General features: G+C 44.5%; 1 protein-coding gene across 3 annotated transcripts in view; it reads left to right on the forward strand.

Annotated features, from left to right (window-relative positions):
• Positions 1–15,683, forward strand: part of LOC137341637 (voltage-dependent calcium channel subunit alpha-2/delta-1) — a 588,942-nt gene that overhangs the window by 439,893 nt on the left and 133,366 nt on the right. For all 3 annotated transcript variants that reach the window (XM_068004938.1, XM_068004940.1, XM_068004939.1), the window contains 3 exons: positions 13,701–13,779; positions 13,900–13,949; positions 15,387–15,473. In XM_068004938.1, the coding sequence (XP_067861039.1) occupies positions 13,701–13,779; positions 13,900–13,949; positions 15,387–15,473 (216 nt within the window). The remainder of the gene's footprint in view (positions 1–13,700; positions 13,780–13,899; positions 13,950–15,386; positions 15,474–15,683) is intronic.

The following is a 15,683-nucleotide window of genomic DNA, read 5'->3' on the forward strand; positions in this document are numbered from 1 at the left end:
TAAGAATAAAACAGGACGGACCACCCGGCATCGGACCACGAGGCACGAACACGAAAAAGGCAAACCAAGCCCAGTCGACCTTGCAAAGTCCTCCTTACTAAGATCTGGAGATTTGTGCCAAAATTGGGAGAGCTGATCCACAGACTAGTCAAGCAACAGCCTGACATAGCCAGACTCACAGAGTCATACCTTTCAGCCAACGTCCCAGACTCTTCCATCACCATCCCTGGGTATGTCCTGTCCCACTGGCAGGACAGACCAACCAGAGGTAGCGGTACAGTGATTTACAGTCAGGAGGGAGTGGCCCTGGGAGTCCTCAACATTGACTCTGGACCCCATGAAATCTTATGGCATCAGGTCAAACATGGGCAAGGAAACCTCCTGCTGATTACCACCTATCGCCCTCCCTCAGCTGATGAATCAGTCCTCCTCCATGTTGAGCACCACTTGGAGGAAGCACTGAGGCTGGCAAGGGCACAGAATGTACTCTGGGTGGGGACTTCAATGGCCATCACCAAGAGTGGCTCAGTAGCACCACTACTGACCGAGCTGGCCGAGTCCTGAAGGACATAGCTGTCAGACTGGGCCTGCGGCAGGTGGTGAGTGAACCAACACGAGGGGAAAAACCTACTTGACCTCGTCCTCACCAATCTACCTGTCGCAGATGCATTGGTCCATGACAGTATTGGTAGGAGTGACCACCGCACAGTCCTCGTGGAGACGAAGGCCCGTCTTCGCACTGAGGATACCATCCAACGTGTTGTGTGGCACTATCACCGTGCGAAATGTGATAGATTCAGAACAGATCTAGCAGCTCAAAACTGGGCATCCATGAGGCGCTGTGGGCCATCAGCAGCAGCAGAATTGTATTCCAGCACAATCTGTAACCTCATGGCCTGGCATATTCCTCACTCTACCATTACCAACAAGCCAAGGGATCAACCCTAGTTCAATGAGGAGTGTAGAAGAGCATGCCAGGAGCAGCACCAGGTGTACCTAAAAATGAGGTGCCAACCTGGTGAAGCTACAACTCAGGGCTACATGCATGCTAAACAGCAGAAGCAACATGCTATAGACAGAGCTAAGCGATTCATAGAAACAGAAAATAGGAGCAAGAGTAGGCCATTCAGCCCTTCGGGCCTGCTGTGATTTCACAACCAATGGATCAGATCAAAGCTCTGCAGTCCTGCCACATCCAGTTGTGAATGGTGGTGGACAATTAAACAACTAGCGGGAGGAGGAGGCTCTGCAAACATCCCCATTCTCAATGATGGCGGAGTCCAGCACGTGAGTGCAAAAGACAAGGCTGAAGTGTTTGCAACCATCTTCAGCCAGAAGTGCCGTGTGGATGATCCATCTCGGCCTCCTCCCGATATCCCCACAATCACAGAAGCCAGTCTTCAGCCAATTCGATTCACTCCACGTGATATCAAGAAACGGCTGAGTGCACTGGATACAGCAAAGGCTATGGGCCCCGACAGCATCCCAGCTGTAGTGCTGAAGACTTGTGCTCCAGAACTAGCTGCGCCTCTAGCCAAGCTGTTCCAGTACAGCTACAACACTGGCATCTTCCTGACAATGTGGAAAATTGCCCAGATATGTCCTGTCCACAAAAAGCAGGACAAATCCAATCTGGCCAATTACTGCCCCATCAGTCTGCTCTCAATTATCAGCAAAGTGATGGAAGGTGTCGTCGACAGTGCTATCAAGCGACACTTACTCACCAATAACCTGCTTACCTATGCTCAGTTTGGGTTCCGCCAGGACCACTCGGCTCCAGACCTCATTACAGCCTTAGTCCAAACATGGACAAAAGAGCTGAATTCCAGAGGTGTGGTGAGAGTGACTGCCCTTGACATCAAGGCAGCATTTGACCGAGTGTGGCACCAAGGAGCCCTAGTAAAATTGGAGTCAGTGGGAATCAGGGGGAAAACTCTCCAGTGGCTGGAGTCATACCTAGCACAAAGGAAGATGGTGGTGGTTATTGGAGGCCAAACATCTCAGCCCCAGGACATTGCTGCAGGAGTTCCTCAGGGCAGTGTCCTAGGCCCAACCATCTTCAGCTGCTTTATCAATGACCTTCCCTCCATCATAAGGTCAGAAATGGGGATGTTCGCTGATGATTGCACAGTGTTCAGTTCCATTCGCAACCCCTCAGATAATGAAGCAGTCTGTGCCCGCATGCAGCAAGACCTGGACAACATCCAGGCTTGGGCTGATAAGTAACATTTGTGCCAGCCAAAGACCATCTCCAACAAGAGAGAATCTAACCACCTTCCCTTGACATTCGATGGCATTACCATCACCGAATCCCCCACCATCAACAAACTAGGGGGTCACCATTGACCAGAAACTTAACTGGACCAGCCACACAAATACTGTGGCTACAAGAGCAGGTCAGAGGCTGGGTATTCTGCAATGAGTGACTCGCCTCCTGACTCCCCAAAGCCTTTCCACCATCTACAAGGCACAAGTCAGGAGTGTGATGGAATACTTTCCACTTGCCTGGATGAGTGCAGCTCCAACAACACTCAAGAAGCTCAACACCATCCAGGACAATGCAGCCCACTTGATTGGCACCCCATCCATCACCCTAAACATTCACTCCCTTCACCATTGGCGCACTGTGGCTGCAGTGTGTACCATCTACAGGATGCACTGCAGCAACTCGCCAAGGCTTCTTCGACATCACCTCCCAAACCCACGACCTCTACCACCTAGAAGGACAAAGGCAGCATGCACATGGGAACAACACCACCTGCACGTTCCCCTCCAAGTCGCACACCATCCCGACTTGGAAATATATCACACCATTTCTTCATCGTCGCTGGGTCAAAATCCTGGAACTCCCTTCCTAACAGCACTGTGGGAGAATCCTCACCACATGGACTGCAGCGGTTCAAGAAGGCGGCTCACCGCCAACTTCTCAAGGGCAATTTGGGATGGGCAATAAATGCCGGCCTCGCCAGGGACACCCACACCCCATGAACGAATAAAAAAAAGTCCCCTTCGTGCTTGCAAAACCTTTGCCTTTCGCTTCCGACTACTTGTACATGGTGCATCCCCTATGGCTGCAGCAGAGGTAGTGGCAGGTTGCTCTTGTTCATGCCCTGACCAATTATTTGCTTTGGGCCCATGCCCTCTGGGTTTTGGTACCCGTGAGGGCCCCTCCAGAGACTGCTCCACCTGCACCTGTGAAGGGGCAGACTCGGCCACCTGGAGAGGAGGCAGCATTGCAGGTACTGGCTGAGAGGGGGGGCAACGGGTGAGATGTGGGAGCACTTTGAGTGGCATCCCCATTTCCATGTCCCCTTTCGCCATCATCCATCCCCTGGACCAGGCCGACATCACTCCTACCACTCTGCTGGACAACAGTTTGGAGGACGTGTGTGAAGCCTTGTAAGGCCACTGCTAGTGTATCTGCCTGCTTGTCTAAGGCGGCAGATCGTTGTTCACTGTGAGTCCGAACGGCCATTGTCAGGGCCTGAATGGACTCATTTGTGAGTCTTGCTTGAAGCTCAGTGGAGGCTAGCCTTCTCTCCATCGCAGACATTCCCGCACCTACTCGTGGCTGTGTCTCAGAGAGTTGCTCACGTCCCTGTGACAGTATCTCAGAGATTCCCTCCCGTACCTGTGCCATCGTTCCACTCATGCAGGAGTTGGACTCCTCCATCCTCTGCGCTATTGTGGAGAGTGTGCGTGGCACCTGTTCCAGCACCTCGCATATGTGCTGCTGACCCTCGATCATTTTCCTTTTCAAGGATGGTCCCCAAGATTCAGCATCTTCATCCAGTTGAGCAGAGCCTGGAGAGGATTGCTCCCACCGACGAGGACTCTCCGCAGCTGCCCCGCCACCAGTGTCTGCTCGTGCTCACGTGTGGTAACTCACCAGGTGCCAACCCAACTAACTGAGGACTCGGACCCACCGAGGTGTGAGTATCTGCACCAGTGGATGGCTCGCTCAGATGTGACGGTGCACCCTCAGAGGCCGGCAGGTCCTCTGAGGAATCGCCCTCTGTCATCACAGCGGTCGCTGAAGGGCCTGTAAGAGAACAGAAGGCAATATTAAGCATCATCACACATGTGTCATGTTGCGATGAGCATACTGAGGTGCTGAAGGTGGCAAGGCATGTTAACATCAATTCATAATGTGTGTGCTGAATGTTAAAGTTATGTCACCAGACGTTTGTCGGGTGCTAGTCTCGGCGTCCCCGACGGACAGGCACTCGAGGGTTCAGCTGAGCTCCAGTGCCCCCTGCTCCGTGTCTGTGAGGACAATGATTTGTTGCGGCCCCTCTCTGGTGCATTCTGAGCTCTCTTCTCCTATAAGGGGCGAAAGCACAGAAGCGTGAGTGAGTGATGGTGACGTGGCCAACAGATGAATGCACTGGCTTGGGTGCGGCTGACCGTGAAGGAGATGCATCAGAGGGTGAGTATGAGACAGAGCCAGAACATTGTATGAGGATTGGGTTGAGTGGTCATGGTAGGGTGACTAATGGGGAGGTAAGAAAGTGCAGGTAAGTTGAGGATGAGCCTTAAGTGGGTGTGGGGAGTGATGTGACAGAGTAGTGTTGGCAGTGCAGAATGAGTTTGGGGGTGGGGGCGGTGATGTGGAAGACGGAATGTAGGAGTATGAGTAAGTGTACTCACTTTGGCTGACCTAGTTAGGTCATTGAAGCACTTCCTGCACTGGACCCAGGAGCAGGAGATGTTGCTGCTGCTAGTGAGCTCCTTTGCCATCTCGAGCCAGGCCTTCTTGGTGGCGGAGGCAGGCCACTACCTCCAGTCCGCCGGGTGGAACACATCCCTCCTCCTGCTCACTCCATCCGGTTGCACCTGGAGTGAGGCATCGCTAAATCTACGAGCAGCCTTTCCCCTGTGCTGCTCCATTGTGGTGTGTGGGTGTTTGCTCCAGGAGCAGCCACTGGAGGACTGCCCCTTTAAATACAGCTCCTCCAGCTGACAGCTTGTGATGCGGGTGCGCAGTCTGCCCACTGTGCAGCTTTCGGACGGCAAACCTGGAAGCCATGTTAAGTGGCTCCAATTGACTCGCGATCACGTGCGAAACGGACAATTTTTATTGGGCGGGTTACTCCCCGCTGCCATCCCACCTCCATGCTAATATCCGGGGCCATGATCTTTGCCCTTGATACTAGATGTGAAAAAGTAACAAACAAATCCACATGACCACTTTTCCTGTAACCTTGGACTGAGAGCCAACAGTACTGTATTAACGTTATTCTTATCTTGCTGCTCACCAACTGGAGTGAGCCTTTGGCTTAGTGGTAGCATTCCCACCTCTGAGTCAGATTGTGCAGGGTTCAAACTCCGCTGAAGACAGTCCTGGCGAGTGGAGACCGGAGCTCCGCCTCTGACATCTGGGTTGAGATCCGATGGGATACTCTCATCCGGTGGGTGTGGGTGGTCCCCCCCTCATTGTATGGGTTGTTGGAGCCTACAAAATCCTCCCCTTACCATTACGGCCGGAGAAGAAGCATTCATGTCATGGCTTGTCAGACTGTTCATCAGCCTGCGAATCTTTCCGTTACTTCGCACTACTGTCCAAGGGAAGAGTGTGAAGATACGACAACACAATTCACCAACTTATTAAGCTTAATATACATATTAATGATCCAATTAAAGAGTTGAAGTTTAAAGAAATACAGATATAGCTGAGATATACAGAGCCTGGTGATTCATTAGTAATTGAGCTGCTCTTCAGCTATTGAAAGCCTTATCTCATTAAAGAACTAAACCAAATTAAATTCCCCATTTGAAATCTCGATTCTACACCACTTTGGATTAGATTGTTCTACTTCCTCAATCAAAAATCTCTTTGATGGCACCCATGCCTTTGGCCAGCTCCTTTAACTCTTCTCCCCAGTTCTACTTAGTTCTGCCTCCTGCTTTATGAAGCACCCTGGGACATTTTGTTACATTAAAGGCATTGTGTAAATGCACTTTGTTCATGTTCATTTTGAAGTCATCTTTGTTGCAGCCTACGATTTGTTCTGTTTAATCTTCGACAATATCTCTTCACCATATGATATTCTTCTTTGACAAATCTGAGGCGTTAGGGGAGCAGCACTTCTTGTCGCCATCATTGACTCTTCCCTCTTCCAACTCATTGATTTCAAAATCCTGGTCCTCATCCACAGCCTGACACCTCCTTACCTCTGCAGCCTTGATCAGCCCTTTGTTCCTGCACACATCATCCTGTTTTGACTCTGGCCTCATTTGCATCCCCTCCCTCTCTGTGCTCCACCTTCAGCTGGAAAACCTTTAACCACCTCGACCTCATACTCTGGGATACTCTCCATAAATCCTCTGCCATGCTACCTTTTTTGCCTCCGGATTATTTCAGTTATCTTTGAAGGGACTTAGTGGCATTGGTAGAACATCCATATTCTGGTGTGTATCTCAGGTAACTTCTGCCTTTTGTTACAAAGGCAGAAGTTTAATTCCTCTGATGGTCCAGAATAGCCCAGCAGTGACAGCAGGTCAGACACAAAGGGTTTTGTAAATGACCTGAATGAATTGATTGTACATGTGTCTTGCACAGTGCATTTTGTCCATCATTCTTCAGACATCATACTTGGTACATTACACTTTAATATATGTAAATGTTGTGTCACGTGCACCTGCTTGGCTCAAATTTCATATGATGAGGCAGGCAACATATCAATCAAATGGGGTGAACTGGTAAACAAACTTCCAATGACAAACTACTCAAGATATTTGGAAACCATCAATCCAGAAGAAGGCGTCAAAACCTATCAGTGTAAAAGGAAGCAGCAGAACCAATAAAGTAGTGCCAAACAGTAATCTCTCCAGCTTATAATTTTTATTTGTATTTTGTAAGGTATTCTAAATTGTTATAGCAACTGCATTTCTTTTACGTTACATGTACCTGAGAGGGAACGCAAATCAACAGGTAGAAAAATGGAGGGAGATTCTGGATAAAATTTGTTTCAGCATATTTCCTTTAAACAGAATCTTTTAGTAACACTAATTATTGGTGCAGAGATATTTGGTGAAGAAGGAACAATGCAAATTAAATTAATCTTTCAATACATTTTATAGTTCTTGGCCCTCGCTATAAAACATGCTCTCTACACAAATGGGATAGTGCCATTTGATAGTCCAGATAAAGAGCTGTTCTCCCCCTCTCCACCCATACCCCAAGAGCTATACACAAATTTACTTATTTATATAACAGTGTGATATGAGAGGAACAAATTCACTTGCTACTTATCTATCTGTAATAGATAACAAACGCACTTTATTTTCCAGGAACCAATTAAAAACCATTTACTTCATTGTCTCTGAGTGGAATCTTATACAAGCTTCTTTCCAAATTGTTTCAGTGAAGGTGTACATGCCACTTGCACTTCCACACTGCAAGGCTTCCACGCCCACACATTTTTGAAAGCATTGCCTCCAACTTAATATTTACAATTCCATAAGTTCTAGTAAATCAATAAGAAGATAAGAGCTTTTAGAATCAGGTAAAAGCCATTGTGTCCAGCTAACATCTTTCATTCCAATTGATATCAACCTCATTCCCTGCCTTCTCGCCATATCCTTATATTTATTCTCTCTCCAGCAAACACATCTGCTTGCCTTTAAAACCCATTTAAACTGTACACTTAAATGGCCTTGCAACTATTGCTATCTTGTGTCCCCTGGTATTTTAACTAATTGCTGCAGTGAATTGCTGTAGTCAATCTAATTATAATGGATCCATAAAGTATGTACTAATTTTTAAGTTCAAATTTTCCTTTCTTATATTTATTTAAAATTCCTATAAACTGTAATGACATCAATATTCCTTGAGATTTGATGCTGTGTAGAATTATTTATGGCAGGCCCAGCCAGACCACCCAAAAAGTGAGATCTGCTTAACATGGTTATTTAATGTTGAGGACTAAAGCACTAATTATACAAACCTAATGGTGTGTTGCCTTGAACAGCCATATGTGACGACTGATGCCAATGCCAAGCCCAGCATGTTGTGGTTGTTAGTTAAGGACTAATTCTACAACCACACCATAGAAGAACAAATAGGGGAAAGATTACTTTTGTTTTCTAAGGCTAGCAAAGTCATAAACTTGCTCATAAAGAATGTGTTGATGACTTTCTTGCACCAAGTGCACAGAGGAAATCTCTCATAGTGTTTTACTTAAAGGGAGACTAATATTGTGCAGCTTTGATGGACAAAGAACTGACAACAAATAAACCTCCTTAGGGTTTTGACTATGGTGAGCCAAGAAAGGGAACTGTTCTTGTCATTTTCACCACTTGTGTTGTGGCTAACAAAACAATCTGAATAAAAATGACAAAGGATGCTTCTGAAAAGACAAAGACTGGAGAAAGCAAGATGCAGTCCAGTGGATTTGATTTTTCTCCATATGCCTTGATGTCTATGTTTGCAGTAAATTTATAAGGTGTGACCATCAAAATGTGCTGCGATTATATTAGTTAATATAATAAATCACATTAAGTCACAGAATTAAGAAGTACCATCTTCGGGTTTCTGCAAGCCTCAATATTATGGGATGGGAGAATCCAAAATCGAAATAATAAGCTCACTGTGTCATGGGACTGGCTGCTGTTACACTTTCTCCTTCCCTCACTTTCTCCTTTCCTTCTTTCCCTTCTTTTATTGCGGCTGTCAGCATGTGAACATGACAGGGAATGCTGAATTTTTGTACTCGTATTCATCTTTTGGAAAAATTATCGACTGGAGGTTTCTTGATGGGTGTTTCTCTCCCCCCTCATTTTCCTTTTCCTTTCTACCCCCTTTCCAATTATACACAATCCTTTATTACTCGGACTGAACAGTTTTAAAGAAAAACCTAAATGGCCATGAATTCCTTACTGATATATTTGATTACTTAGGAATGGGGGAAATGTGGTGGTATTTTTAAATGGTGGTGAAGATTGTTCGATATGGGACTGTTTGCTGCGCAAAAACAGTGACTGGAAGGAACTGATGTTTATTTCTGGAGTGCTGAGCTGTTGACATAGGAGTCAGAATGTTTCCTTGGCAAACACATTTTTAAAAAAGACAAGAAAATGCAGCAGAATAATATATCATACACTCCAAACCATGTACCAGATATCTTTCTAATGCATTAGCGAATCATAGTTACTATATTCTCAATATAGTGGATAAAAGCAACACTCACTGAAAATAAAGAATTTGTTAAAGCTACTGAACTGCAAATTTTCTTTCCCCTTCATAATTCCACTATTTTAAATGGCAGCAATTTAGGATGGTGATGAAAAGGATTACGATGTCACCTTGGCACGAAGTAATGAAATTCCTGCTGCTTAGACGGACTTGCGGTTCAATCTAAAGCAAACCCAAGTAGTTTTCTGAAGAGAACATTTAACTCTTGTCTTGCTGATTTCAAAGGAATCACATGTGGTTGCAAAACCAAATTTTGTCACCAATAATTTACAATTTATTTCATTTGAATATTTTACAAACGAACATTTATTTTGCTTTTTCTTCCCACAAAGAATAATGGGGTCAATTTTCGGACGGCCGAGCGGTTGCGTTCGTGGCGGGGGCTCCTAAAATTGGGGATTCCTGGAGTGGGTCCGGAGCCCGGCTCCAACCTGTCCACTTCCGGGTTCCCCAATGACGCGAATCGGTGCGCGCGCAGCCCCCGCATGTGGGGCTCCCACCGGCATTCAAAGCCCACTTAAGATCATTATCTGGGTACTTGAGGTCGTTTACAGACCTCATTAGTTGGAGATTTTAGGAGGATTTGGATTTTGGACTACCCAGAGCGTGTTTCCCATGCTGGGGGAAACACTCCCTGTTTAAACAGACGTGTTGCTGCCAGAAGCCAGTGGCAGCTGCAAAGGTCCATTTAACAGGTGCGGGGTAAATCCTCATTCATTGCCGCAGGGCACTCTGTCACCTCAGACAAAGCTTTGCCTGCCACACCATTGTCTCCACGCTCCAAATTATTAAATCAAACCCTAAACTCTGCTATCCAAACACATTTACCTACTTTGTGGACCCCCTCACACTCACACCATCAGGATAGCGGTGGGGGGGTTCCATTGCTGCATTCATCACTCCATTGGAGGACGACCAACATCACCAACCTCCCCAGGCACGCCGTCCACCTCCACCACATGGAGCTACACAACACAGTGCTGCGCAACAGATACCTGCACAAAGTAGTCGTGCAACTGCACATACTCAAGGGTGGCAGCATCAAGGGTGTTCATGAAAGGGCATTATTGCACAAGCCACTCAAGAATGGCTAAGACGTGGCAGTAGTGGTGCCAATATAATATGTAATGTGAGTTGATCAGAAATCAAATATAAGTAAAAACCATGACAAACCCTCAAACACCCTCGTGCATCCCCTTCATGCTCACGACACGTTTGCCTTACGCTTCCTACTATACATTTGCAATGCATGCCCTGTGGCTGCAGCACAGGTAGTGGCATGTGGGGTGAGGCTGACCGTGAAAGAGATGCATGAGAGGGTGAGTATGAGACAGAGTCATGAGATTGTATGAGGATTGGGTTGAATGGTAATGGTGTGTACTGGTGAGGTGAGTAAGTGCAGGTAAGATGAGGATGAGCTTTAAGTGGGTGTGAGGAGTGACGTGATAGAGTAGTGTTGGCAGTGCAGAATGAGATGTGGGGTGGGGGCGGTGATGTGGCAGACGGAGTGAAGGGGAATGAGTAAGTGTACTCACTTCGGCTGACCTACTGAGGTCATTGAAGCGCCTCCTGCACTGTATGCAGGTGTGTGATATGTTGGTGGTGCTGGTGACCTCCTCTGCCACCTCGAGCCAGGCCTTCGTGGTGGCAGAGACAGGCCACTTCCTCCTGTCCGCCGGGGGGATGATCTCTGTCCCTCCCCCCTCCTCCTCACCCCATCCAGTAGGACCTGGAGTGAGGCATCATTAAACTTGGGAGCAGCCTTCCCCCTGGGCTGCCCCATGCTGTAATTTTGGCTCCTTTCTGCAGCATCAGTCAGTGGAGGACTGCCCCTTTAAATAGGGCTCCTCCAGCTGACAGCCTATGATGCGGGTGCGCAGTCCGCCCACTGCGCAGCTTTCCAGCACGAAACCCGGAAGTCAAGGTAAGTGGCTTCAATTTACTTACGATCGCATGGGGAACCCACCGATTTCACTGGGCGGGTTACCCACGCGCCCAGTCGACCCCCCGCTGGCAACCTGCCTCCCTCCTAATATCGGTCCCAATGTCTTAGTTGTACGTGTATTTTGAATACGTATACTGCAGTTAACAGCATACGTTTTTAGGAAAAAAATTCTAATACCTAATGGTTATCTTTTATTAAAACCTGTTGGTTGTGAATTAATTGTGTAGTGTATAGATTCCTGTTGAGCATGCTTTCCCTCAAAAAAAACCTTTTTTCTGTAATTTAAATTTTAAATGCCTCAATTTTACTTCTGAAGATCAGAGTTAATGGAGGTGCATATAATTAAACATACAAAAACCAGACTCACTGTTACTGCCCCTGAATGTGGTGATGCTGAGTAATTTATATAGATTTCTCTGTGTAACTGAAGAGGTCAAGAGCATGCTTACAGTGAGGTAAACTATTCTCTCATCACAGGACTTGCCAGTGTGGCTGCCAAACAGATGTTAAGGCATGAGTTAACCAAGCCAGAGCTCCTATTTTTTAACAAGACTGATACAGCACCATAATTCATTCCCAATCAGCATCTGATGGCTTCTCACCTTGTTATTTAAAACTTAGTTCCCAACTTTGTACTACATTGAAAAAACTATTGTTATCTGATAGGCAACCTTTTGACTCTAGTCTCTGTTCCTCTCTTATCAAAACAACAATAATTTTCCTCTCTTAAACCATTCCACACGCTCTTTCTCCTCTATATACCCCTATTGTGCTGAAATTGAGATTCACTGGAGTCTCCTATTCATCATTCTTTCCCAGGAGCTTAAAATGATGGATTCCCTAAATTCCTTCAGTATTTCTTCCCTGCGATAATCTTTTAAAACCCGTTCCCGAATCACTGGTTCCTGAATTACCTTGCCATCTTTTCATTTTGAGTGGTGTTCTGTTGGGTTTTATCCTTGTATACAATTAACAGGTTTATGGGCTTTTCTATAGATGCTGTGCTTCTTCAACAGCCTTTTCAATTATCTATCTTCTTCAGGGATATTTATTGGAAATTGTTCCTGTTGTTTTCTTTGATTCCAGAAATATTCTACATAATTTCTAGAGACTTCTACAAACTTCTAGAGCCCATAATCCAGGGCAAAATTAATTGTCACTTGGAAGAACATTAGTTAATAAATGACAGCCAACACTGATTTGTTAAAGGCACATCATGTCTGACAAACTTGATTGAGTTCTTCATTGGGATAACGATAGTGCTGTTGTTGTGTATATAGACGTTCAGAAGGCAATTGACAAAGTGTCACATAATAGATTTGTTAGCAAAGCCCATGGGATTAAAGGGACAGTGGCAATGTGGATATAAAATTGGCTACGAGAGAGAAAGCAGAGAGTCGTGGTGAACGGTTGTTTTTCAGACTGGAGGGTGTTCAGAGTGGTGTTCCCCCAAGAGTTGGTATTAGGGCCACAGCGCTTTTTGATATATATTAATGATCTGGACTTGAGTATAGTAGGGGGCATAATTTCAAAGTTTACAGATGGCACAAAACTTGGAAATGTAGTTAACAATGAGGAGGATAGTAGCAGATTTCAGGAGGGCATAGACAGACTGATGAAATGGGCAGACACACGGCAAATGAAATTTAATGCAGAGAAGTGTGAAGTGATGCATTTTGGAAGGAAGAATGAGGAAAGGCAATATAAATTAATTGGTACAATTTTAAAGAGAGCAGAGAGACCTGGGGGTTCTCATACCCAAATCTTTGAAGGTGGCAGGACAGGTTGATAAGGCTGTTTTTAAAACAAAGCATATGGGACCCTGGGCTTTATAAATAGAGGCATTGGGTACAAAAATAAGGAAGTTATGCTAAACCTTTATAGATCACTGGTTAGGCCTCAATGAGTGTATTGTGCCCAGCCTTGGAAACTGCACTTTAGGAAGGATGTCAAGGCGTTGGAGAGGGTGCAGAAGAGATTTAGTAGAATGGTACCAGGGATGAGGGACTTCAGTTACGTGTAAAGACAAGAGAAGCTGGGCTTATTGTCCTTAGAGCAGAGAAGGTTAAGGGGAGATTTAGTTGAGGTGTTCAAAATGATGAAGGGTTTTGATAGAATAGATGGGGAGAAACTGTTTTCACTGGCAGGAGAGTTGATAACCAGAGAACACAGATTTAAGATAATTGGCAAAAGAACCAGGGGAGAGATGAGGACATTTTTTTTTACACTGCGAGTTGTTATGATCTGGAATGCATAACCTGAAAGGGTGGTGGATGCAGTTACAACAGAAACTTTCAAAAGGGAATTGGATATATACTTGATAAAGAAAAATTTGCAATGCTATGTGGAAAGAGCGGAGAGTGGGACTAATTGGACAGATCTTTCAAAGAGCCGGCACAGGCACAATGGGCGGAATGGCCTCCTCCTGTGCTGTAAGATTCTATAATTCTATAATTTAACTGTTGCACTACACATACATACAGTGGGATAATGCAAAATGTGTTAATAGTGAAATTCAGATTTTCTGAGTTACTAAACATTCATGACTTTTGATTTTAGGTGCGAGTATTCACATTTTCGGTTGGTCAACATAACTATGATAAAGGTCCACTACAATGGATGGCCTGCACCAATAAAGGTATTTGATGACAAGTCCTTTAGGAGCATTTGTCCATTTTTAATTGTTCCACTTTCACATTTTCAATTTACAACTAAAGATTCTGAATATATTGTTACATATTTTCTTTTTATATTTCAGGTTACTATTTTGAAATTCCCTCCATTGGAGCAATACGTATTAACACACAGGTAATAATATTAAGTTAATTTACGAGGCTGAACTTACCAATTTGTCAAATATAAACTATCTAGGAACAGAATTGGATAATAAATAATTTGTAGGTAAATATTTGGAAATTTAATGTTTCTTTCTATGGTAAAGATCTCAAATAACATTCCATTTGGTTTAAGATATTGTACTGCACTGAAAGTTGTTCATAGTGCCAGTAGTTTGCCTTCATCTTTCTTATCCCTATTGACATCAGACTCGTAATTTTTAAGAGATTTTTAAAAATAGCTATGTCCCAGCTAATGTCCTACTATCTTTGTTATATATAAAGACATTGTTTCAAAATTTGGACGACAGTCAATGTACTGGAGTTCAGGCACATTGAGTTGGAATACATTGTCCTTTCACCTCTGCGGCCTGAGCTTCAATCCAGCTAGATTGCTGGGAAGAAGGTCTTTTCTCTGATATGTCCAAGTGTTTGGTAAATCTAAACTGAGTTCCTAGGGATACAAGCCCACAGCTTAATATTGTGCTAAATTTAGCGTTAATTAGCGTTCTTTCAGAGAGGTCACCATGAGGGCTAGTTTGGGAAATGATGATTTGTTTTTAAACTGAGGGTTAAGATACTTTTACATTTCAATCTGTGCTAGACATGGGAGCTATTGATAGCATTAGGTCAATAAATGGAGAAAAATACTGCACACTAAGAAATAATTTATTTCATCTCTACATACATACATACCTTTCTATATAAACATTTTGAGATATCTTTGTTATGCTTTAGGGGTTGCACTGTCACACATGCACATTTCTTACAATAATATATTGTGCGTTACATGATGTAATGTTACTGTTCTTGTAACACAGTGTATCCTATAAGCAATGCTACAGGAGATCAGTCGCATCTTGTGTCCAGTGTGTGTCAGCCTCACTTGTGTCACACTTCAGATGTCGCAGTTCGTCTGAACATTTTTCAAAACGATATTTAAGAAGGAAAATTAGGCATTTCCTGTTCTTTATTTAACTTCGATAAGCTAGGCTGTCAGCAAGAGCAGGAGGCATGATAAATAGCTGCCGGATGGTCTGCTTGCACCGGTCGATCGTCCTGGAGTTAAAGTTCCCCCTAGTGGATTGTTTCATTCACCATGAGCAACTACACAGGAGGTCCACTAGTGTGTCATTTTCTGTAGCCACTCTATAAGGAAATTATGATAGTATTTCTGGTAAACCAATCCACTATGGAAGAAACCGCCACAGTCTGCTGAGTATATTTTCTCTGATATCTTAATACTTCAATATCTATAAAGCATACTATAGAATCATAGAAAATTTATGGCAGAGAAGAAGGCCATTTGGCCCATTGTGTCAGCACCGGAACTAGAAAGTAAGAATTATTTTCTGTGATTACCATTGATTGCTGGTATTTCTGTGATCAATCATTCTGTTCCTTTTTATAGGAATATTTGGATGTACTTGGGAGACCAATGGTTTTATCCACAAAGAAAAAACAAGTTCAGTGGACCAACGTGTACCTGGATGCATTGGTATGATATGAACATATACTTAGCACTGCCAGCAATTGCATTGAGTGCAGAAATATTATTTTAAAAGCAGTTAAGAATAAGCATAGCAAAGCTGGTAAAGAGTGATTAATTCTGGAAAAATCCCATTCTTTGTAACATAGAACTTGTCTGCTTTTGAATTAGCCTGAATGTGAGCGATTTTTAATAGCAATTGTCAGACGCAATCAAGTT

The sequence above is a fragment of the Heptranchias perlo genome, chromosome 24 (assembly GCF_035084215.1).
Source record: "Heptranchias perlo isolate sHepPer1 chromosome 24, sHepPer1.hap1, whole genome shotgun sequence".
In the NCBI taxonomy this organism is placed as follows: Eukaryota; Metazoa; Chordata; class Chondrichthyes; order Hexanchiformes; family Hexanchidae; genus Heptranchias; species Heptranchias perlo.